General features: G+C 40.9%; 1 protein-coding gene across 1 annotated transcript; it reads right to left on the reverse strand.

The window, feature by feature from the left end:
- Window positions 1–15466: 15466 nt before the first annotated feature.
- On the reverse strand, window positions 15467–16288 carry LOC142433603 (E3 ubiquitin-protein ligase Siah1-like). Its single transcript, XM_075538419.1, has one exon. It carries the CDS (start codon window positions 16286–16288, stop codon window positions 15467–15469), a length of 822 nt encoding a protein of 273 aa, XP_075394534.1.
- Window positions 16289–26586: the final 10298 nt, after the last annotated feature.

Below are 26586 nucleotides of genomic sequence, written 5' to 3' on the forward strand. Positions count from 1 at the left end.
GTAGTATCTTCCAAGTTAACTGGTCTCCCTATTTCTGCAGTGGACTCTTCTTCAGCAGTCAAAAGTATCCTTCACAATATGGCAAACCCTGGCCAGCTTAAATGATTCCATCTCACTCAGAATTTTTAAAAAAGAAAGTCAATACAATGACTTATAAGCCACAATACAGTCTATTCCTCCCCCCTCCTGACAATGACTACACCATTTGTCTCTAGTTCTTCAACTCTCAATCCACTCCAGTGACAATACTCCTCCCTACTCGTGAGGATTGTACTCAAATTTTCTTCTCTCATATCTATACAACTCACTCTTTACACTTTTCAAGTTATGCTTGCATGTCATTGCAATGATGTATATCCTTATCACCCTTTTGAAAATTACAGTCTTCCCTACTGAACTTCAGCAGGTTTAACGTGGTTTAGTTTTCCCCAAAGGCAGGTGTATTCCTCGATTTTGTTCAGTCATATATCCCAAGCACCTACAAGAATGTTTGTCACAAAATTAGTATTCAACTGTGTTAGTCTGGGCACGTTAGAGAAACAAATCCATAGAAACTCGTGTATAAGAGAGAGTTTTATATAAAGGTTAAGTGCACATCAAGAAAACATCCAAACCCAGTGCTGCCCAAGCCCACAAGTCCAACTTTAACTCATATGTCCAACAACACTCCACAAAGTCCTCCTCCATCTCACAAAACACAGGCAATGATGCCGACTGCAGGAGGAAAGACGAGTCAGTGAATGTGTAAGCATCTCAGCGCTGGTAGGGGTCTCCATATGGCTGCTCCAGCACCCAGGGCTGCATCGGGGTAGGTCCATGCAGCTTCTCCTCTGGAATGTCTTGCAGAAACTGAGCCTTGCCAGCTGAAGCAGAGAACTAACTAAGGCAGCTGCACCCTGGTCCGACCATCAGAAAGCAAGAGACCCGAGAACTAGGTAGGTGAGGCTCACCGAGTCATTTTATCTCTCCACCCTTCAGTTAACCCCACATGTGTTTATTGGCCAGGTTGGCACAATAAACCATCTGAAACTAATATGTGTTTATGGCATCAGATACTAGATTCATATGTTGAATATTGAAGAAAAGGCCTGAGGTTAAAAAAAAACACCCAGCTATGTGGTTATTTGTACAGCAATATATCAATATAATTCAGGTCAAAGACGAGTTGTTCAAAGGGATAAGTATTTTACTCCTTCAAAGTTTGTTCCAAGCCAATATGTGTATGTTTAAACTATATTCATGTATTCTTTTTATATCCAGCATGCTTCATAGTATACAAAAAGTATAATTGCAATCCAATATAAAATATAAATCAGTACACAAAAATATAAACATAAAATCATACTTTGGAAAGTTTGCATTGAAAACAAACAAATGAAACTGGATTGTTTGGAACGTTAAAAAGAGTTTGGTACATATATAAAAACCAAAGCATTTGATACACTGGTATAAACATTTACTTGTTTTAATATGATTGTGTTTATTCTGTCATTGTTTGGGGGGGGTTGAATTCACAGCTAACTGGAATAATATGTTCTATAAAACAGTTCCATCAATAGAGTTTAAAATATCATGCATTAGTATATCATCCCTAGGTTAAATAAACAGTTTTCACTTAACTACTATGGGAAGTTGGTGTTTCATAATCCACCCAGCATTGGTATTGAGGAAAGTTCTGGTAATCTGTGTTCATAAAATTGCATCCAAGAAACTCCAATGAAACTCAGTTCTGTTCCATAACATATGGGGTTGACTTAATTCAGAATGGATTCTGGAACAGGTATTCTTTTATGTACATGTAGAAAATTAGAAAACACGAAGAAGCAAACTAATAATCAACATCTTCACATTCACATCATCATAAACTCTTATATTAATTCTACAGTGCATATATGTATTTGGTTTTAAAATTTAGACATCTGTATATAAATATAAGGACGTTTATATATTATTTAATAAAATCAGAGTATCTGATTCACTACCTGTATAAGTACATATGTAGGTCAAGATCCCTGGTGGCACAAATGTTTTGCCACACACTACTAAATAAAAAGTTGGCAGTTTGAACTCACCAAGTTATTCAGCAGAAAAATGGCCTGGAAATCTGTTTCTATAAAGATTACAGCCAAGCATATCCAATGGACCAGTTATATGAGGGTGATTCCAAAATTCGTGGAAAAATTATATTTAATGATAGCAATTTCTTTTCCTTCCTTTTCTTTAAAAATCATTTATTTGGGGGTTCTTACAGTTCTTACAATTCACCCATGCATGTATTGTGTGAAGCACATTTGTATATATGTGTATGGCCGGATCAATGCCAGGCCGGCTTCTAGCAGCAAGTGACCTTGAATCTCCCCCACCAGTGCTGAGCTGACCAGAGCCAGCTGAAACAACTAGCAACAAGTGGCCTTGACTCTCTCACACACACTTTCGGAGCTGACCAGAGCTGGCTATGTAACCTGTCAGCAGCTTTGCAAGTTTTTTTCTTTCTTTTCCTCACGGCCTGTTTTGTGCACGGCCCACTTGGCTCAGTGCCCGCTTTGTTCTAGGCCCACCACTCTGCACCCGGCACTGGCAGGGCCCGTTTGGCTCAGTGCCTGCTTTGTTCTTGCCCACCGCTCTGCATCCGGCACGAATACAACCAGAACCAGGAAGACACCTTACATTCCTGAAACCCAGACATACCTGTCCATATATAAGCACCACCCCTGTAGCCTGGGGTGCTACTCCTCTGGCCCAGACACTGTGGACCGTGGGACTTCGCCCAAGGCTGGGTTTTTCTCCCCAATAAACCTGTTTGCTCTAATTCAAATGATTTGGTCTCTGGCGCCTCTCAGCTTCCTTACAATATGTTGCCATCGTCATTTCCAAAACATCTTTTTTCTACTTGAGCCCTTGGTATCAGCTCATTTTCCCTTCCCCCACCTGCCCTCCCTCATGAACCCTTGATAATTTATAAATTATTATTTTTCTGATGTCTTCCACCACCACTGTCTCCCTTTACCCACTTTTCTGTTGTTTGACCCCCTAGAGGGGATTATATGTCAATCATTGTGATCCGTTTCTCCTTTCTACTCCAACCTTCTCCCTACCCTCCTGGTATCACTTCACTCATAATTGGTCCTGAGGGGGTTATCTGTCCTGGATTCCCGGTGTTTCCAGCTCTTATCTGTACCAGTGTACATCCTCTGGTCTAGTTGGACTTGTAAGGTAGAATTGGGGTCCTGATAGTTGGGAGAGGAAGCATTAAAGAACTAGAGGGAAGTTGTACATTTCATTGGTGCTATACTGCACCCTGACTGGCTCATCTCTTCCTTGTAATCTGTCTTTGAAGGGATGCCCAATTGTCTATAGATGGGCTTTGGATCTGCACTCCACCTTTTCCCTCATTCACATCGATATAACTTTTTGTTCTGGGTCTTTGATGCTTGATACCTAATCCCATCGACAACTCATGATCACATAGGCTGGTGTGTTTCCTCTATGTGGGCTTTATTGCTTCTCAGCTAGATGGCCGCTTGTTTATCTTCAAGCCTTTAAGACCCCAGACCCTATATATTTTGATAGCAGGCACCATCAGATTTCTTTACCAGGTTTGCTCATGCACCCATTTTGTCTTCTGTGATAGTGTCGGGAAGGTGAGCATCACAGAATACCGGATTATTAGAACAAAGTGTTTTTGTGTTGAGTCGAGGTCCAATGTCCATCTGCAACCTTAATCCTTAACATATAGATATAAGTCCATAGATCTATTCCCCTCTTGTTATATATAAATATATTTAAATATGTAAATGCATGTATTTAGACCTCTATAAATGTCCTTTGCCTATTAGTTCTTCCTCTATTGATAGTGAATTTTTTAAGTGAAAATTTTCAAAGCTCCTTGTATTCTATAACACAAGGCATTGCCATGATTCAGGACTCAGATGACATCAAGCTTGGTTTTCTTTTTTTTTGAAGTTGTCACAAATATCATTTTACTTGGATCTCTGATCAGTGCTTATGGAAGTAGCAATCAAGAAATCTATTGCACAAGACTTCTTTAAAGTGCTTAAAGCAAAAATGTCACTTTGGGACCTTAGGTGCAATCGACTTAAGCTGTGGCATTTTCTTTCCTTTCTGTTTTTGTACAGTTGTCACCAGTCATTTCTAGAAAATCTTCTTTGTTATTCATGACAATTTTTTCTAATTGTGGCAAATATATACAGAATAAAACATTCTCCAATGTAACAACTTCTACTTGTATATATAAATCAGTGCCATGGATTATATTCTTTGTGTTGTACCACCATTACTGATATCCTTTCCCTAATTATTCCACTATCATTAACATAAACTCAATTCCCCCTAAGCAACAACTCTTTCTCCTTCACTCATGGGAAACATTGGTCAAGTGTTTTGTTTGGATTTTTAGTTTTATGGATATAGTATTCACATATCATACACTTCTATGGTTAAATCGCTTTAAAAATGAGTTGTATGTACATCATCACAATCAGTTGTAGTGTTCTCTCCTGCAATTATTGTTTGATACTCAAATCCCCTCAACCACCACCTCCACCCTCTCTCCATATCCCCAATACAATTTTAAGTCAATAATCCTCACCTTTTAATTTCAGCAAAATTTTTTTCTCATCTAATAGCCAATAAAGAACACAGAAGACGCAGTGGTCAAGTGTGCTGCAGCTAACCAAAAGGCCAGTGGTTTAAACTTACCAGGTGCTCTATGGGAGATAGATGTGGAAATTTTCTTCCATAAATATTTCAACCTTGGAAACCCTATAAAGCTGTTCTTTGGGATAGACTTGCTATAAATTCACATCAGTTTGTTGGTGTGGTAGACATATCTAACATACAATTAAATTTTCCTCAATTGACCTGAAAGCACTATGTACAATTAATTTGTCAAAACTAGTTTCCAATTCAGGACAATACAGGGAAAAAATTTGTAATCGTAACCTTAATTTCTTCTATCATATTGTGATAGTTACATAATCTTTTGTCAATTTGAGAGGATTAAGAGTGAATGGGGTGGGGTTTAGTCTGTCAATCAGGTCGCAGCTTGATGACCTCCTTTGGAAATAAATAGCTCACTGGAGGCAAGAGCCATGCTCACTCCCTGGGAGACATTGAAGCTAACAAGGAACATAGAGCTACACTCGTGCCCCAAGCTGGAGGAGCTACATGGAGATTCCCGCCAGCGCCTACATGCTTACAACGCCACTGGATCCACAAGACTTCCAACCCCCTGGCCTATGCTCTTCCTGCATTCAGCATCATTGCATGTGTTTCGTAAGTCTGAAGAGGACTTTATAAATTGATATTAGACATATGGGCTAATTTTGGGCTTATGGACTTGATCTGAACTGGTCTGGGATGTTTATTCAATATTCAATTGCTCTTGTATATAAAGCTCTTTCTTATACACACATGAGTATCTATAGATTTGTTTCTTTAGTCTACCCAGACTAAAACACATTTTATTTTAAAACATTTTCTATGCAAGACATTATCTTGCCTGAAAATATTTATTTTTATTGATGCATTTATGTAAATGTAATCTAAGCTCTGTGCAGTACAAATTCATCACTGGCCTGTGGAATAAAATTATAAAATAACTACTGAATAGTTTGAATAAGATTGTCAAATATGAAAATCAGAGAAAACCTATTTATAAGAAAATGCTGTACATCAATTTAATGTTCACAAAATACACTTTACTATTGAACAACTCACTTTTGCTGAGTTTATATTATCATAGTCATTACTCATCTGAAGCTGATTCAAAGAAAAACTGCATTGTCTTATTTTACTAAATAATAAATTGCCCATATTCTGTGGCATAATATTAAGTTTTGAGCCAAAAAAGTAATGCTTACTTCTGTTATTCTTAGTAAATAATAAAGAGTTATGTGATAAAATAACAAAGGCCATAGAACTAATGGAAAATATAAATCACTTCTATTCTAAAGCCCTTTTAAAATATCTTTTCAATTTAAATATAAACATGTATTATACTTAAGAACAATTGATAGAAGTTTTCCATGACGATTTTCTGAATTAATAAAAATAATAAATCAATCCACCTCTGGAGCCTCTACTTAGTCCTTCAGTGTTTGAGATTGGGGTATTAGATGATGACAATTGAAGATTCTCAAGTTACACTCTCTTGAATGCTAAAACAAATACTGGAAATATGGTACTGACATATTTGTTAAAACTAGAGTGGCACCCTGAAAATAAAACTACTGTGGTCAATTTAAAGTGCTATTTACTGGAAAGGTGTATGGCAGTTTCTTATAATGCTAAAAATACAACCGCCATTTTGTTAGCTGCCATCAAGTCACTTCAGACTCATAATGACCCTACGTACAATAAAATGAAACATAGCAACCCCAATGCTGGTTTCCAAGATTATAATTGTTTAAGGAAATGGAAAGTTCCAGACTTTGTTTCACAGAACTACTGGTGGTTTTGAACTGCAGGCCGGCCATGTGAATTGCAGCTCAATGCATAACCATTACACCATCATTTACAATAGTCACACAAAACATGAAATGGGAATAAACCAAACGAAGGAAACAAAATACTAATATAAAGAAAACTATAAAAACCTATATAAATGAAAGGATATTCCATGTTCATGTAGCTCTCTTTCCCTCTGTCACTGCCGGTGCATATTTACCCTATGGGACAGAGTAGAACTAACCCTTTGGGTTTCCTAGGCTGTAACTCTTTACAGAAGTAGAAAGACTTATTCTGCTGTAGAGTGGTTAGTGGTTTCGAAATATTGAACTTGCAGTTAGCAGCCAAACATGGAACCACTATGGCACCAGGAAACTATTGTTCGTGGATAGAAAGGCTTAGAATTCTAAAAATAACAATACTGCCCCAAACAATCTATAAATATAACACAATTACAATTCACATCTCAATGTCATTTAAAGAAATGGAAAAATATATATTACCTTTACATGAAGAGGGAAGAGACTAAGCAAAGAATGTAAGAACAATGGTAGAGACCTCTCAATTAACCAACTTCAAAAACTATTACACAACTATAGTAGTTAAAACAGCTTGTTATTGGTACAATACCAATTACAAAGACTAATTGAATTAAATGGAAAACACTGACATAAAATCATCCACCTGTAGAATACTGATACATTATGATCTGCATAGGAAATAAGCCTTCGATAATTTCCCTCTATCCATATTAGAGAGATGGGAAGAAACTGGTTACCAAACAGAGTGCATTGAAGAGATGACTATAGAAGATCAAAATACTAAACCTGACTTTAATGGGTAAAACCTTGACAGTTGATCCCCCCTCCACTGATGCATGTTTGGCCTGATCTGATTTTCAAAATTTTCTATATTTTTTTGGTTTGTTCATATTGAGCTTTATCTCAGATGTGTTTTGTCATTGTGCACAAATGTCTTGAATTTTTGTTACATGTTTTTTCTGTTTTTCAGTATACGAAACCAAGAATTAATGAACCTATTGGGAAATCAAGTAGAATAAAGTTTTCTGGGGGGTTACAGTGGTGGTGGTGGTGGTGGTGGTGGAGGTGGAAAAAGGGAGCTGATGTCAACGAGTTCAAGAAGTAAAATAATGTTTTGAAGCTGATTGTGGTAGCTATTGTATAACACTGTTTGATGTGATTGAACTATAGAATAATATTTTATCTATATTAACTCCAAATAAAATGATTGTGAATAAAATAAACGGATCTTCAACAAAGGGTCATAAAACAGTAAGTGGGAAAGAGCCCCTTCAACAAATGGTGTAGGAAAAAGTAGATCTGTATCAGTAGAAGAATTGAATAGGACCTGCACTTCACTTCATGCACAAACACTGGGATAACATTATGAAGAAAAGGAATTCCAGAATACTTAATTGTGCTCATGAGGTACCTATGCATACACCATGAGGTAATTGTTGGACTACAATGAGGAGATAATCAGGAAAGATAGGAAACCTTAGGTTTGACAAATGTAGAAGTTATATAATTTTCTGTCAACTTGAAGACATAAACGTGTAGGGGTAGAGCGTAGCCCCTCAATCAAGACACAGCCTAATGGAGCCTCCTTGTGGGTGTGACCTTCTAATAAAGAGGGGCCTGAGAATCTCGCCTCTCTCTCTGCCTTCAATTTCATTCTGGCGAGTGAGGCTGTGACTTGCTAGAGCCCTGTGATGCTTCCAGAGTCATTGGATCCACAAGAATTTTCACCCACCAGCCTGTGATCTTCCTGGATTGTGCAACATTGCATGTGGCTGCATTAGTCTGATGAGGGACTTATGGACTTGAGTTGGGCTGAGATGTTTCCCTGACATACAATTACTTCTTGATATCAATCTCCTTTTTATATACATGAGTGTCACAGGATTTGTTGCTCTAGTCGAACTAGCCTAACATTCCACAACAACAAACATTACAAACACAATAAACATTCCAGAACAGTCAGAAGAAAACACCATAGACCAAGGGATATTGGAATAAAAATCCCCTAATAATGACAAAACAAAAAATAGCCATCCAAAGAGCCAAAGGAACCTCCAATCAACTTGACCTCAAAGGAAACCCACATTCACACATCGTAATCAAGCTTACTAATAGCAAATAAAAAGAAACAATGGTGAAACCAACTTGGAAAAGAGAAAAACCACTTATAAAAGTGAATCAATAACAATAAGCTCAGATTTCCCCCCCCCCCAGAAACCATGTAGCAAGAAGGCAATGGAATGCTATATTAAAAACCTTGAAAGAAAGATGGTCAACCGTGATTCTCAAAGTCAACCAAATTACAATTCAAATATGATGGAAAAATAAAGACATTTTCAGACAAGGAAAAACGAAAGGAATTTTTAAAATTAATACCCTTACAAAAATAAGTAAATAAAGGGAGCTCTTTGGCCAGAAAATCAACAACAGAAGACATCAACTTAAAATGAAAACACAAAACACCATCATTGAGAAATCAACCCACTCAAGTAATAAAAAGATGACTTACAAAATTCAAAACAGGAAAATGGTGCTAACATTTTCAATTAATACAGTTATATAGTAGAGGAAATGGAGTAGATATAAAACAATCAAATGAAATAGCTGAGCACTTCATAAAAGAAAATACACTGCCTTAAACTTGGAAAAATCATTTTTTATTTTAAAAAAACCCAACTTAGGACCATCAAGTTGATTCTGACTCCTAATGACCCACCTGTGTTTTCAAGACTGTAACTCCTTAAGGAAGTAGAAAGCTGTGTCAGGGTAGACTAGAGAAACAGATTCATAGATACACATATGTGTATATAAAATAGATTTAGATAAAGAGCAGATCCGAGGCAAAGATACACTCAGGCTCCTGAGTACAAGACGCAGGCTCCGTGAGGCTCACCGGGGACCTGGGCCTGGGATCTGAGACCGGGACCTGGGACCCGGGACCAAGGACCAAGGACCGCTCAGAATTGCCAACGAGGAAGGAAGCAGGAGTCTCGGGTTCTAATAGCACAGCGTGGACACCTGTACGGCCCTAGACTAGACGTCAGGACTCCTTTGCGAGCAGATTCACGAGCATGAGGAGCCGGAGCCCCCCCAGGCTCTTGGACCTTGCCATCCAGAGCCTGCTGCAGGACGAGGCTTTAGCCACCCTTGCCCTGGAGGACCTGCCCACAGAACTCTTTCCGCCCCTGTTCATGGCAGCCGTGGAGGGGAGACACTGCCAGACCGTGAAGGCCATGGTGGGAGCCTGGCCCTTTCCCCGCCTTCCCCTTGGGTCCCTGCTGGGGGCTGAGCGGCCTGCCCGGGACATCTTAGAGGAGGCCCTGGGTGGAGTTGACATCTTACTCTCCCAGAAGGTCCGCCCCAGGAGATGGAAACTGAAAGTGCTGGATTTATGCTCGGACTCTTCAAGAAACTTCTGGAGAATGTGGTCCGAGGAGGAGGAGGAGGAGGAGGAGGAGGAGGAGGAGGAGGAGGAGGAGGAGGAGGAGGAGGAGGAGGAGGAGGAGCAGCAGCAGCCAGAGGCCATCTGGTCCCCGATGAAGAGTGGAAGTGTGGTGGGCGCCGAGGGGTTGGAGGAGACACATTCCGTGGCCCCTGTGGAGGTGCTTCTAGACCTGTGTCTCCAGAACCAGCCCGATGAACCCCTCACCTTCCTCCTCACGAGGGCCCAGCAGAGGAGAGGCCTGCTCTACCTGTGCTGCCGGGAACTGGTCATTTTCTCAACGGCCCACCCACGAGTCATCCAGAAGCTTCTGGAAATGGTGCAGCTGCACCGCCTCCAGGAGATCCAGCTCAACTGGCCCTGGACACTGTGTGACCTGGCCTGGCTCCCTTCTCACCTGGGCCAGATGGTCAGTCTGCGCAGGTTCTATTTCTCCAGACTACCCTTGCTCTCGATGACCCAGGAGGAAGAGGTGATGCTGGACCAGCTCCTCGCCTAGTGTTCCTCTCAGTCCCACTGCCTGTCCCGGCTCCAGGACCTGCACCTGGACTCCGTCCTCTTCCTTCGAATCCACCTGGACAAGGTGCTCGGGGTCCTGATGATGCCCCTGAAGGCCCTCTGGCTCACCGACTGTTCGTTCCTGGCATCGGACTTCGAGCATCTGTCCCTGAGCTCGTGCACCAGCAGCCTGAACTACCTGGACCTGAGCAACCTCGCCCTGACCGGCTTCGACCCTCAGTTTCTTGAGGTGCTGCTGGCGAGTCTCAGGCACCCTCCAGTCCCTGGACCTCGGTGGGTGTGGCCTCACCAGCTCCCAGCTCTCTGCCCTCACCCCGGCCCTGGGCCTCTGCTCTCGGCTACACTTGCTCTGGTGCTACGGGAGCCTGGTGCCCCTGGCCGTCCTGGAGGGCTTGCTGCGGCACATCCTCCCTAGGTGCCCCCTCCAGCTCTTGGACTTGCCCGTGCCTCTGGAGTGCTTCAGGGGCGACCCAGCTGCCCCCCACCGGGAGCACCTTCTTCAAGGGTGTCTGGTCCAGCTGAGGCAGGTCGTGCAGGAGTCCGGGCGAGCGCCCACCAGCGTGAACCTCGACCACAGTCCCGACAGCGGCCAGGAGTCCATCCTGATGCTCTTTTAGGGTCGGATGCCCAGAGCGAGGTTGTGCTCACGGTGGCTGGGCTGTGTGCCACTCACATGGGGCAGGATGAGGGTCCTGCTACACCTGGGCACCACCTGCGCTCAGCTCAAACTGCCCAGTGTGAGGGGTGACAGGGACAGGAGGGCCTGCCGCCACCAGGGAAGTGGGGGTGAGGGGGTCTCCCAGCTAGCACACAGAGAAAAGGCCTTCCCCCAGAGCCTGCACCCCAGGGTCAGACACCCAGCCCCTAAACTGAGCAAATGAAGTCCTGTTTGCTAACCACTCCCCCCTTTGGAGTTCCTGTCACCATGGCAGCTGAGCTGCGCACAGGGGCCTCTCTGCTGCTTCTGGCAAAGCCAGGCTTCCGACCAGCACGGATTTGTCTACGTTTATTCTGGTCCTGAGCGCCGACAGGTTCGGCGCCTGGGGTAATCACATTTTCGGCTGTAACTCACCTCCACCCCCAACCCTCCCGCTTCTCTCTGGACCTTTCTCTCCTCCCCCCAGCCCCCCATGCTTAAGTGGCTGACCCGCCATTCACCCGGGGCTGTATTAATTACGCGTCGGCATGGAGCACTGTCAGAGAACGCAGAAAAGCAATTTTAGCACAAAAAAAGATTTAAATACAAGAGGAATTGAATATTGAGAAAACATCCCAGCCCAGTCCAGATCAAGTCCATAAATCCGATATTAGCCCATAAGTGTGGTACCAATCTATGAAGTCCTCTTCAGACTTTCGAAAGACATGCAATGACACTGAATGTACATGATCACAAGCCAGTGGGTCGAAAGTCTGGGTCCAGTCATGTTGTAAGCATCTCATTGCTGGCAAGGTTCTCTCTGTGGCTTTGTGGCTTGTCTTCTGCAAATGTCTCCCAGGGAGTGGCAGAAAGAGAGATGTGTCCTCCGCCTCTAAGGAGGAAGTCCAAGGTTTCCCAGAATTCTCAGGAGAAGGCCATGCCCACACAGAAATCTCATTGGCTACCTCCAGATTGACAGTTTAGACTCCACCCCTACACTCTGAATCCTTAAATTGACAACAGATTAGGTCACTACCACAGACCACTTCTTGTCAATTTAATACTTTCATATAACTCTTTAGCCATACATAATTTTCATACGATAATAAAATCACATCTACACCCAAGTGGATAAAACTAAAAAGCATACAATTCAATATGTGCCACTCTCATTTAAACCTAACATACTATAAGTGAACAAAACAAAACAAAATCTCCTATGCCTAACAATTGCAGTTAAGTAACACCTGCACCTTAATCCTATAGTCTTATGAATATATTCCCCCACCTATGAAAATTTGTATGCCAACCACTTCAGGTCTTTATTCTTTCATTTTGGGTATCCAATTTCTATATTGCCCACTTACATCAGCCCAGTGCTCTGAGGAGACAATCATGTTTTTTGACATAAAGACCCTTCGTTCCAGTTGGAACTTTGTGAAGTCTGCATCCATAAGCAAAGTCAAATCAGGACAGGAGATCCAGAAAGTCAGCAACAATATGCACCAGTTCACGGGCTTAAATGTCTCTTCATCTGGTCAGGTTCTGGTCAACTCAATGTGGGCTGCCTCACTTAGCTTCATTTAATTCCAGCCCCATTTCAAAAAAAGCTAGTTCTTATAACATGGCCCTGCTCAACACTCACTTTCATGAAGAGATCACTGAAGATAAGGGTGCTACAGTGATGTGTCATTAAGAAAGCAGATGGTGCCCAGCTATATCTGGTATAGTGTCTGAGGTCTTAGAACCTTGTGTTCAAACAAGCATCCATCTAAGGTGTCAATTAAGTCCACATAGGAGAAACATACAAGCCTGTGTGGTCCAAAGATGACAATAACAAAATCCAAATATTATGAAGGGAAAAGTATCCGAGCTGAAATTGTAAGCACCCAAGGCTATGGAGGATAGTTGGAGTCCCAATCCCTCTGCAGACTATCTATTCAGATTAAGTCTCTGCCAGATCTGCGCAGGCCACAGGTGAGGAACTAAACGGCATTACTATTAGACAGGGATTACTGCAAGCTTGATTATGGTGGATATCATGACATATACTTGATCAATTGACCTCCCTCTTGACCCTACCTTAATTTGCTCTAGGCCAGCAGTTCTCAACCTCTGGGGGCCGAAGGACCCTTTTACAGGGGTCACCTAAGACAATCCGAAATATTTCCAATGGTCTTAGGAACCAAGACACTGCTCCCCTATCTCAAACTTCCCACTGACGTTGGCTTTTTATGCATAGTGTCACAAAATCTAGCAATGTAGTTTACTGTTGTTATATTTACTGTTGCTACACTATGCTTCAAGACAAAATTTCATTTATTTGAAATTAGAAATAAATATTTCACAATTTATAATTAGTTTTATGATTGATCACTATGCTTTCATTATGTTCCATTTATAACAATGAAAATACATCCTGAATATCAGATATTTATATTATGATTTATAACAGTAGAAAATTTACAGTTATGAAATAGCAACAGAATAATTTTATGGTTCGTGGTCACAACATGAGGAACTATATTATAGGGTCCCGGCTTAAGGAAGGTTAAGAAACACTGATCTAGGTTAAAATATTTCTTGCTTTTGTTATTAATGCTAGCGATCTTTTCTTACTTTTGTTTTAATTAAATACTTTTTGGGGGGGTTCTTCCATCTCTTATCACAATACATACATTCATCCATTGTGTCAAGCACATTTGTACATATGGTGCCATCATCATTTTCAAAGCATTTTCGTTCTACTTGAGCCTTTAATATCAGCTCATTTCCCCCTCCCTCCCCCATGAACCCTTGATAAATTATAGATTATTATTTTCATATCTTACATCATCCTCTGTCACCCTTCACCCACTTTTCTGTTGTTCTTCCCCCTGAGAGGGGGTTATATGTCGATCCTTGTGATTCCCCGTCTCCTCCCACCTTCCCTTATTCTCCTGTTATCTTCATTCTCATTGTTGGTCCTGAGGGGTTTGTCTACCCTGGATTCCCAGTATTGTGAGCTCTTACCTGTAGCAGTGTACATGTTCTGGTCTAGTCTGATTTGTAAGGTAGAATTGAGGGCATGATAGTGGCAGAGGAGGAAAGAATAAAGAACTAGAGGAATGTTGTAAGTTTCATCGGTGCTATACTGCACCCTGACTGGTTTGTCTCTTCCTTGTGACCCTTCGGTAAGGGGATGTCCAATTGTCTACAGATGGGGTTTGGGTCTCCTCTCCATCCCCCCCCCCATTCACATTGGTATGATTTTCATCTTTATTATTTCTTGCTTGTTTCTCTTGTTGTTGTGTTCTGTTAGTTTTTCAGTTTATGGAGCACAGAGGAGTGGGTGTATAGAGACAATAACAGAGACAATAGTTTATTGGAACAGGGATTGAGGAGGAGGAGGGGAATTGGGGGACAATGAACGAGGAACAAGGAGGGAGCACTAGAAGTGATTGTGATAATGTACATACAATTCTTTTTAAAAGAGACTTAACTATGGCAGTGGACAATAGAAGAATATTATATCAACTGAACTACTTAAAAAAAAAAGGAAACCACAGTTCACCAATGGTTACCCTGGGTGAAGGAGTGAGTGTTTTTGTTTAGGGGCATTGAGTGTTACTGGTGGTGGAATAATTTAGGAAAGGATAGCAATAATAGTTGCACAACTCTAACAGTATAGTCAATGGCACTGAATTATACATATGGAAATCATTGAATTGAAGAATATTTTGTGGTGCATATTCATGCCACAATTAAAAATTATACTAATAACAATGTATACAAAGAAGAAAATGTTCAAAAATTGATTGTGATAATGACTGTAGAACTCTTCTTGATATTATTTAAATATTGAAATGGTATGATATGTGGATAAATTGCTTTTAAAAAGAAAACAAATTACAGAAAATTCAGGTTTGTTTATTTATGAAAAACTAAAATGAATTAACAATTAAACACACACACTCCCTGCAAATAAAACACAGCAGCACTATTCATTGACTCACAAAGCGCTCAAAAGCAGTTGTCCATGAGCTCTTCCTATGGCTTGTCAGTTAAAAGGAAAAGGAAAAAATTATATACATATAACATGCATGCATCAAATACATTTTAATACAAAAGTTGATAAGCTTGGTAATATATATATGCGTATATATCATCTTTCAGTTTACTGTTGACGTAGTTTAAGTTATATTAGCATTACTTCATGCAAGTTTTTCCTGTATTAACAGCATTCATTTTATTTACCTTCATATATGTAGCTTCCAACTACCAAAACTGTTTTAGGATGGCAGACTACTAGGTACATTTTTCTCTGCCAAAACTGAATACACTGGTTTTAAACACTGGCTAGCACGTTTTATTGCCATTTTAACACCTGGAAATTTTAACATTCATGCTAAAGTTGCCATCGGTTGCATACAGCTTTGCAACGTTGCTATTAAACATTAGGCACTCTTTATGCATAATGGCTGTTCCAAGTTCCTCCTGAAGAGACCGAGGAGTGGCTTTCCAAGTCACATGCAGCCTAGGACAATGCAGTTCAAGTTTATAAACAAAATTTTGAGCTTGCTGGTGCGTTCCTATCAATTTTACAAATGCACAGAACTTCTGATCCCTATATCTTTCCATTTTCTGCAATATAACCATGAAGTTGAAGCCAAAACAGCACTGTATCATTACCCAGTCAAAAGCACCAGGACGGAGAATGTCTGAAGCAAAGAAAACCGTGTCCTCTGCCTCTTGGGTTGTAACGATCCTATGTTGATCCATCAGATGGGGCATGGCATCATTCATAAGGCCGAGCCACTTACAGGAACCACCAGGGAATGGACAGGTATAAGACCTAAATCCACAGCTCACTTGGTGTTCTGCTATGTCCGTGTGCGCAAGAATTCTTTCGCATCCCCAAGGGGCATATTTACAAGGGAACTGCACTGAATTGACCAGTTTTTCCAGAGCCAAGTTACGAATAGAGCCCAAGAGGATCCGGCAAGTTGGACAAAATTCGAGCTTTGAACGGCAGTTGCTACAAACAAGATGCCCATTCTGACATTGAAGAATCGGTGGTAACGCTGAGTCAGAGCAGATATGGCATTCAAATAGACTCACCAAGAAACTGTTGGGTGGGGTTGTGCCTGTGTCAGTCACCGGAGCATCAGTAGCTAATGATGGAGACCCATGATGGCTCATTTTGTGGGCCGAGAATTCACTTCAGATGCCAGTCCTGGCTCAAAGGTGCGCCGTGGTCACTGCGGCCGCCAACCACTGTCGCCGCGGGCAGTGCAGTCGCTCCTCTGTCCTGAGATCAATAAGACAGACACACGGTTTCTGGACAACTGCCGCTCATGCGGCTGAGGCCTTCGGGCCAGTGAGTCCTCGATACCGTTGTGGCGTCAAAGCTTCTGTGACCGTTGAAGATTCTATGCGTTCCAACGGTCACGTCCACTGACGCAACTGGAGCGCGCGCTCTGCTACGGCAGCCCGCTGTGGACACAGGCTTTCGAAAATCCTCCTGCCTGTCTTCGCTCACGCTATGAGGAGGCGTGGTCCCACGTGCCCCGAGCTCACGCATGCGCGCAGACAGCTGGGTGGGTTGATTCTTTGAGGTCTTTTCCGGGTTTTATTGTCCGATGCTCTAGCTAAGGCTTCCACTAAGGTGAAGAAGAGGGACATCCTGGTCTGGACCATATTAAAAGTGGAAGGGTTTCAAGATTTTCCCCATGGAGCGTGATGTTGGCTATTGGCTTTTTGCATATGGCTTTTATTATATCGAGGAATTTCCCTTCTACTTCTATTTTGCAGAGTGTTTTGCTCAAAAATGATTGTTGGATATTTTCAAATACCTTTGTGTATCTATTGATATGATCATGTGATTTGTATTCTTTTCCCTGCTTATGTGGTGGATTACAGTGATTATTTTTTGAGTTTTGAACAAACTTGGTCAGTGATTTTTTTTTAATGATATTGGATTCTACTGGCCAGAATTTTGTTGAAGAATTTTGCATCTATGTTCATGTGAGATATTGATCTAAAATTTTATATCTTTGTGGGATCTTTGCCTGGTTTGGGGTTTCAGTGTTGGGTTGGTTTCCTAGAAGGAGTTTTGGAAGTTTGTTGTATTTTTGTATGTTCTGCAATAGTTTATGTAGTATTGGTGTCAGATATTCTCTGAATACTTGGTAGAATTCCCCTGTGAAACCATCTGATCTAAGACTTTTCTTGGATAGTAGTTTCTTCATGCCCTGCTCTATTTCTTTTTGTATGTGTGTGTTGTGTTTTTCAATATTTGTCTATATTAATTCGTGTGGGTGATGTATTTCTATGTATCTGTCCATCTCTTTTAGATTGTTGAATTTATTTGAATAGAGATTTTTGTAGTATTGTGTTATTCTTATTTCCTTTGGATCTGTTGTAATGACATCTTTTCCATCTCTTATTCTGGGTATTTTGATCTTGTCTTTTTCCCCCTTTGTTAAATTTGCCGGTCATCTATCTATTTTGTTAATCCTTTCACAGAACCAGTTTCTTGTCTTGTTGATATTTTCCATTTTTGTTTTCCATAAGGTTTTTTCTTGATCCTTATGATTTCTTTCCTTCTTTTATTGGCAGGTATATGTTGTCCTTGGTCCACTTCTTGAAGATGTGGTGTTAGGTGTTGATTTTAAATTTCTCCTCTGTTTTTCATGTGTTGTTGACTGCTATGATCTGTTGTGTTATCATTCTCATTTGTCTCAAGGAATGCTTTTGTTTCCTCTTTTATTTGCTTTATTACCAAATCACTTTTGAGTATTGTATTATTCAAGCTCCATATGTTTTTCTTTATATTCCTATTTATTTTCATGCTGATTTATAATTTTGTAGAATTGTGGTCTGAGAAGATAGGTTGTAGGATCCTATTTTTTTTTAATTTGTTGAGGCATACATTGTGGCCTAATATAGGTCCATTCTTGACAATGTTTGGTGTATACTTGGGAAAAACTTATACTGGGATTGTTTTTATTTTGGGGGGGTGATATGAAGCATTCTGTATATGTCCATGAGGCTGATTTTGTTGATTATATTATTGAGCTTTTTAGTGTCTTTATTGAGTTTTTTCTTGATCTTCTGTCTTTAGAGTGGAGTATTGAAGTCTCTAGTTATTATCAATCAGGTGATATATACTTTCTCAATTCTGAGAGGATCTGATTGATATATTGCACAAGTCTTTCATTGGGTGCGTACATGTTTATTGTAATTATGTCTTCGTGTGCTATTGTTCCCTTTATCATTTAGTAGTCTCCATCCTTCTATTAATTGTTTACCTTGAAATCTATGGTCTCAGAGATGAATATTGCTACCTCTGCTTTTATTGTTGTTGTTGTAGCTGCTGCTGTTTCCTTGGAATGGTTTTGTCCAGCATCTGCTTTTCAGTCTGTTTATGTCTGTGTTTGTGAGGTGCATTTTTATAGGCAGCATATTGATGGATTTTGTTTTCGTATCCATTCTACTATGCTCTAGTCCTTTACTGGTGAATTTAGCTCATCAATATTCAGTGAGATTTTGATATTTATGTATTTGTTATGATCATTTTGCTTTGTATTTGTGCATATTGTGTGTGAGGGTATTTGTAGGGTGTGTTTAATTTCTGTGTTTTTCCCATATTATTTTATTGCCATATATAATTTTCAAACAATAATAAAATCACATCTGCACCCAATAGGATAAAACTAAAAAGCATTCAATATGTGCCACCCTCACTTAAACATAACATTCTATAAGTGAACAAAACACAAATCCCCTATGCCTAACAATTGCAGTTAAGTAACACCTGCACCTTAATCCTATAATCCTATAAATATATACTCCCCCAACTATGAAAGTTTGTAAGCCTACCACTGCATGCCTTTATTCCCCTATTTTGGGTATACAATTTCTATATTGCCCACTTACATCAACCCAGTGCTCAGAGGAAACAATCACATTTTTTTGACATGAAGTATCTTCATTCCAGACGGAAGCTTGTGAAATCCACATTCATAAGCAATGTCAAATCAGGACAGGCCATCCATAAAGTCAACATCAATATGCACCAGTTCACTGGCTCAAAAATCTCTTCATCTGGTCAGGTCCTGGTCAACTCAGTGTGGGCTGCCTCTCTTAACCTCACCAGGGTGTCCATTGGTCGCCTTCGCTTTAGACCATGAGCCAGTCACAAATCCTCAACAAACCCCTTGTGCTAAGTCATGAACTTCATGCCAGTCAACCCACTCTAGTCTTCTCCTCTAGTTCCGGTGAACCAATTCCATGGGTGTCAGTGGCCAGACTCAACCCGTCTCTATATTGCTGCATTTCTCCCACTTCCACTCAACAAGTAGATTCAGGTGATCACCCAGCAAGCATCTCAGCCTGCCCACGGACTCCCTTTAATGTTCAGTCCCAGAGAGGAGAGTTCCTTCATGTTTCCAGATTTTTCCAGCTTCTGCCAAAGACCACTAGAGTTCAAACTTCAAATCCAGAGTTCCTTTTTTCTTCAATCTATCAAGCTTGTCCTCAGACAAATATCTTGGAATGCAAATGTCCTGAGTACTCCAAAGTACTGGGTGAGGCTTATCTTTTCAGAGACTTTTTTGCTGGTGTGTCCAAACCAGTCTAATGATCAAATTAATGGCTTGAGGCAAGTGGGCTTACAAGCTCTATTTTCATACTTCCCCAAAATCATTTCTAGACATCCTTATATCTACAATAATAAGTATAAGAAATCAATATAAACAACATAGAATCAGATACTAAATTCAATTCTTAAAAGAGTCAAGTTCAATCCTCAGTTAGCTTATCTAAATGCTTATCTAACTATTCTATTTATACCAAAATATTGGATTAAGTATATGAAGGCATGAAAACAGTACCATGCTTTCGTTTTGTGTGTGTTGATAATTTTTTAATCGTTTTATTAGGGACTCTTACAACTCTTATCACAATCCATACATACATCAATTGTGTAAAGCACATCTGTACATTCATTGCCCTCATCATTCTCAAAACATTTGCTCTCCACTTAAGCCCTTTGCATCAGGTCCTCATTTTTTCCCTTCCCGCCCTACTGCCCCTTCCCTCGTGAGCCCTTGATAATTTAGAAATTATTATTTTGTTAAATCTTGCCCTGTCCGATGTCTCCCTTCACCCACTTTTCTGTTGTCCAACCGCCAGGAAGGAGGTCACATGTAGATCCTTGTAATCGGTTCTGTTCCCCTTTCCAACCCACCCTCCCTGAACCCTCCCAGTATCGCAACTCACACCGCTGGTCCTGAAGGTATCATCCGCCCAACTTTCCTCTAGTTCCTAAATGCTCCCCCACACACACACACACACACATTATCATGATCCGAATTCTACCTTGCAAGTCTGGCTAGACCAGAGGATGTACACTGGTACAGTAGGAACTGGAAACACAGTACCATGCTTTCTGTCAGCCATTTTACTGTCAGCAGCATGGTTTCTAAGACATTCAAATGGCAATTTCTACCCCAAAGCTCAAAATATACATTAACAACATTCATTTTTATCATTTCACACAGGAATAACCCAAAGACTGCCACCAAACAAAATCATCAAAGGTTTAACTTCCAAAATTCTTCCTAGAAAACAATACAGTAAACTTCATGGATATATCTGACTTCTGGCTAGCCAAAGAAGGAACACTACTATGAGGCAGAAGTCAATCAAACATCTACTTTCCATCTTCATGATTTGTTTCTCCAGTAATTCACTCCCAAGGTACCATAATGTGTCAGTCTGGGTAGACTAGAGAAACAAATTCAAAAACATGCATGTGTGTATAAGGGAGAGGTTTATATACAAGAAGAATTGAACATGGAGAAAACATCCCAGCCCAGTCCAGAACAATAATTCTGATATTAGCCCATTTGTCTGGTACCAATCTATATGAAGTCCTCTTCAGACTCATGAAACACATGCAATTATGCTGAATGTGCATGATCACAAGCCAGTGGTAGAAAATCTTTGGGTCCAGTGGTGTTATAAGCATCTCAGTGCTGGCAGGGGTCTCTCTGTGGCTTCTCTGACTTTTAAGGTCTGTTGGAATCCATGTGACTTATCTTTTGCAATGTCTCCCAGGAAGTGGTAGAGAGAGAGCTGTGGCTTCTGCCTCCAACGTGGAAGTGACAGATTTCCCAGAATTCTCAGGAGAAGGCTATGTCCACACAGAAATCTCATTGGCTGTCTCCAGGTTGACAGCCTAGACTCCACTCCTACACTCTTAATCCTTAAATTGACACCAGATTAGGTGACTACCACAAAAGCCATGTCTTTCTTCCATGGAAGTGCTTGTGGTTTCAAACTGCTCACCTTGTGAACCGTGGCCAAATGCATAAAGTTTCAGCAAAATAAAAAGAGGAAAACAATGAAAATGTAAAACCTCAGCAAAATGAAACAAGGAAAACCATTTAAAAAAAACCCCACTATAGAGCAAGGAGGTAAAATCTAAAACAACCGCAACATCAAAAATACAAGAAAGGCCACAAACAAAATTAAATAAGCACAGAAAATTACAATGAAGAAATAAACCAATAACATAATAAAAATAACACCAATAAAGTCATATCTATTAATGGTGACATTGAATGAAAAGAGATTAAACTCCCCATGTATGAGAGACTAGTAGACTGAATAAGAAAGTAAGAATTATTAATATGCTGCTTACAAGAAGCACAGCTTAACCACAAGGACACAAACATACTAAAATATGATGCAAATATACATATTTCAATCATACAGTAGTCAAACAAAAGCAGACATACTAATATTAATTTTTGATAAAGTAGATGTCAAATACAAGCCATCGTGAGAGACAAAGATAGGCCTTCATTATATAGTGATGAAAGTCACACTTGAAAAATAGGATGCAACCTTAATGAATATTTATGGATCCAATGGAAGATACTAAATATACATTAATCAACCTCTTATAGAATTGAAGAGACAACACTACAATAATAGATGATTTCAATATGATGATCTTTAAGAAGGACAGATCAAAGGGAAAGAAAATCAAAGATACACAATTAGCCAGCTTGAGATCTTAGACATATACACAACACTTAACTCAATAACAGCACATTATACATTTTTTTCCAATTCACATAGAATGTATTCCAGAATAGATCAAATGTTAGGACAAAAGCAAGGATCAATAAGTTTAAAAACATTGAGATACTACAATGCAATAAAATTAGGAAGATCACATGCAATAAAATTAGTAAGATTAATAAAGAATCTATCCAATCACAATGCAATAAAATTAGGACGATGGATCAAAAATCAATTATATGGACATTGAACAGCATCTTACTTAAAAGCCACTGGGTAATTGAAGAAATAAAGAGTGAAATTTTTTAATTCCTCAAAACAAATGAGAATGAGAATACAACACACTAAACTTTTGTGGCTTAGAAAAAGCACTCTAAGGTCAGTATAAAACAATAAATGAACATACCAAAAAGGAACACAAAACAAAAATCAAACCTTTACTCAACATCTACAACAACTAGAAAAGGAGTAGAGGCAAATATCACTAATAAGCAATGAAGTGAGTGAGATCACAACATAACCAACCCAAATAATTACACAACATTATGAAAGACTGTACTTTAACAAATTCTAAAATCTAAAAAGGAACACGGTGCTAGAAATATATTATCTACCCAAATAATGCAGTCTGATACAGAAAACCTTAAGAACCCATAACATAAGAGAAAATAGATAAATTCGTTAAAAACGCTCGACAAGAAAAATTGAGGACTAGATAGCTTTACTTGGAATTTTACACAAACTATTTCCGAATACCAAAAAGGACAACATACAACCAAACTCATTTTCTGAAGCAAGTACAACCTTGATATCAAAAATAAAGCAAAGGCATCCCCAGAATAATGAAGTATAGACCAATAACCCTTAAAAATATATGTGCATAATTTTTCAACAAATCCTAACCAATAGCATTCAACAAAACATTAAAAATTGATACATCAAGGAGAAAGAGAAGATGGCATCCAGGTAGTTTACCCACCTGGAGGTTGCGCTGCCAGACCAGAAAATTAAGAGGTATGGAGAACGAGACTAGAAAGCCGAGTTCTAAAATTAGAATCAGGGTACTAGGGTCTAGCCCAGACCTCCCCCCCAACCTTTTTAAAAAATTTTCACCCACAAAGTGAACGGAGAACACACTGAAGTGCTCTAGGTTCATTGTGCTGGGCCAATTTAATTTAATTCAATTCCAGATGTTCAGGAACAAAAAACATGTCTCTGAACTACTAGGGCATCAGTGGTCTTGGCAAAAGCTAAAGCAACCCCACAAGCCCAAAAGGGGTGGTGCAGGGAGCTACTGTCCTCCCTCAGTGGTACTACATGCAGCTGGGGAGGTCTTGCCTGTCTTTCCTGTGGCTGGGGGATCCCCTACCTGTCCTGGGGCCCTACACAGGGCTGAGGGAACTTCCCCCCACCAGCTGCCTCGCTGCATACAGCACAAAGCAACTATACCAGTCATCTCCAGCGCTCCACACCATTTGGGAACCTCTGACTAGCCTCCACTGTGATCTTGCCTAACAGAATAATTCTGCCCAGCATCTGTGGGACCCTACACCAAGCGGGAACACCACCCCGCCACCTTGAGGCAATGTTGAAACCCCTCCAGTCCCACGGTCAGGTGATCAGGGCTCAGCTATCTCCTTACTTTCTATTCTTTTTCTTCTCTATTCTCCCTCTTCTCTCTTTCCCACCACAGAAGTTCTCAGCAGACCCGGGGCTTTATCTTTTTCTTCTTCTTTTTCTTTCCTTTTCTTCTCTCCCTCTCTTTCCTTTCACATGCCACTGCTGCCTTCTGGGCCACTACTCTCCACCTGGGGAACTCCACCTAAACAGCAGGGGGAGCTCCAGTCTGTCCTCTGCGGGAGTGCTGCACACTGCATAAGGCAGCTACAACAGTCATCTCCAGTGTTTCACACTGCTCAGGAAACCTCTGCCTGGTCTCCACAGTGATATTGCCGACTAGGGAAATTCTGCGCAGCACCCATGGGACCCTGCTCCGAAAAGGAATACCTACCCGTCCACTTGGGGCAGGGTTTAAACCCTTCTAGCCCCCAATTCAGGTGATAATGGATCAGCTGTCTCTCTACTCTTATTTTTTTCCCCTCTCTTTCTTCTCTCTTTCCCACCACAGTCAGTCTCAGTGCACACAGTTGTGAGTTTTTTTCTGCTTTCTCTTTTCTTTTTCCTACCTTTTCTTTCTTTTCTTTTTCTCTTCTTTCACTTTCATGCCTTCCGCATGCCACTGCTGGCTTCCAGCCCCTACCTTCTGCCTATGGTAAGTCCACCTACCGAGCTGGGAGAGCTCCATCCTGCCCCCTGTGGCAGTGCTGCACATGACATGAAGCAGTAATGGACGCTGCACAGCAAGGGGCACAGCTACCTCTTTATCTACTTACGTATTTATTTTCTTTCCCCTTTTTTTCCTCTTCGTTAATCTCTCCTCTCTTTGTCACAAGTCTCAGCAGACTCAGCTTCTCCTTTTTGTTTTTTTCTTTTATTTGTTTGTCTTTGCTTTTTTATGTGTTAGTTTCTTTTTTATTTTTGCTCTTGTCTTTGTTTTCTCCTTTCTCTCTTTTTCTTCTCTTGTGCCTCCATTTCCTTTCACACACCACTACTGGCCTCCAGGCCACTCCCCCTCTTCCTAGGGCAACTCTGCCCATCATGGGTAGCTCTAGCCCCCACTTGGTAGCTTTACACACAGCTGGAGAAATCACACCCTCCACTGCACCCTAAATGACTGAGGAAACTCCCAAATACAACCCAAGTCCCTACAAGTGACTGGGGGAACTACTCCCCACTGTTTCTGGAGCTCCACGCTGCTGAGAGAACATCTGCCCAACCTCTACAGTGACCTTTCTGACCAGGGTAATTCTGTCTTCTATCCACTGTGCTCTATACCAAGGAAGGTACATGCACCCGCCCTCCATGGCACTCCAGTTGCAGAGGGAAACACCACATGCCATTTGAAGTGTTCCAAGCCGCGTGGGACACACCACTATGGCCAGGGAACCAATAGAGAGGTCTGCAGGCCCGGCCCAAAGCTCAACTATGTGGACCCCCCAGGCCCCCGCAAAGAATACACTTCAGAGGACAGCACATCTGATTAGAGTGCATAGGAGAAACAAAGAAGGATGGAAATGGTGGGGAACACATCCTGACCCACCAAGCCCTGAGGACGATATACCTGCTCAAAGCAGACAATGCACAGAGAAGACCATAGGGCTGGCCCTACCACAAGACAGCAGAGGACGTCCATCACTGAACCATAGCACTAGGGGGGACAACACAGGAGACACAGTGCAGGATTTGTGCTCAACCTGACTCCACCACACTGGGGCAAAACACTAAGGGCATGCAACAGAGTAGCAAGGGGAGCAAAAGGATGAAACCCTCGAGTTGAAAACACTCATAAACGCCAACAAACAGACTATGGACTATTTGTTGGCTTTTCCACTTTTGTCAGTGGTTTTCTTTTTGTTAGTTATTTTCTTTTTCTGTCTTACTTCCTTGTTGTTTTGTTTGACTTTGCCTGGTTTTTTCGCTTATTAACATCTCTCCATGTCTATCTAGATAAGATAGGTGGGATAAACAATTTGGAGATGAAAAGAACAGAACCGATGTTTCCAGGGGGATACAGGAAAAGGGGAGGTGGGAGAAAGGAAAGGGGATGGGAAACCAACCCAGGGACATGGAAACTACAAGGGAACTAAAATCAATGGAGAGAAAGTTGTAGGATGCATAGTGGGGCTTGATCAAGGAGAATGTAGCAGCGAGGAATTACTAAACCCGAATGAAGGATGAACATTATGGTGGGACAAGACAAAAGTTAAAGGAAATAGAGGAAAGAACCAGGAGGCAAAGGTCATTCATAGAGGTTGAAATGCAGGCATGTATATATGCAAATATTTTATATATAATGAGAGGGGAATATATCTATGTACTTATATCTATATGTTAAGAATTAATTTTGCAGATGGACATCGGGTCTGGACTCAAGTACTCCATCAACACAAGAACAATTTGTTCTAATAAGCCAGCATTCTGTGATGCTCACCTTCCTGACACGATCGCTGAAGACAAAATGGGTGCATAAGCAAATGTGGTAAAGAAATCTGATGGTGCCCAGCTATCAAAAGATATAGGGTCTAGGGTCTTAAAGGTTTGAAGATAAACAAGCATTCATCTAGCTGAGAAGCAACAAAGTCCACATGGAAGAAGCCCACCAGTTTGTGTGATTGTGGGGTGTTGATGGGATCAGGTATTAGGCATCAAAAACACAGAACAAAATCATATCCAATGTGAATTGGGGGGAGGGGTGTGGAGTAGAGACCCAAAGTCCATCTGTAGACAATTGGACATCCCCTCAAAAATGGATCACAAGGAAGCGATGAGCCAGTCAGGGTGCA

This window comes from Tenrec ecaudatus, chromosome X, assembly GCF_050624435.1.
Source record: "Tenrec ecaudatus isolate mTenEca1 chromosome X, mTenEca1.hap1, whole genome shotgun sequence".
Lineage (NCBI taxonomy): Eukaryota > Metazoa > Chordata > Mammalia > Afrosoricida > Tenrecidae > Tenrec > Tenrec ecaudatus.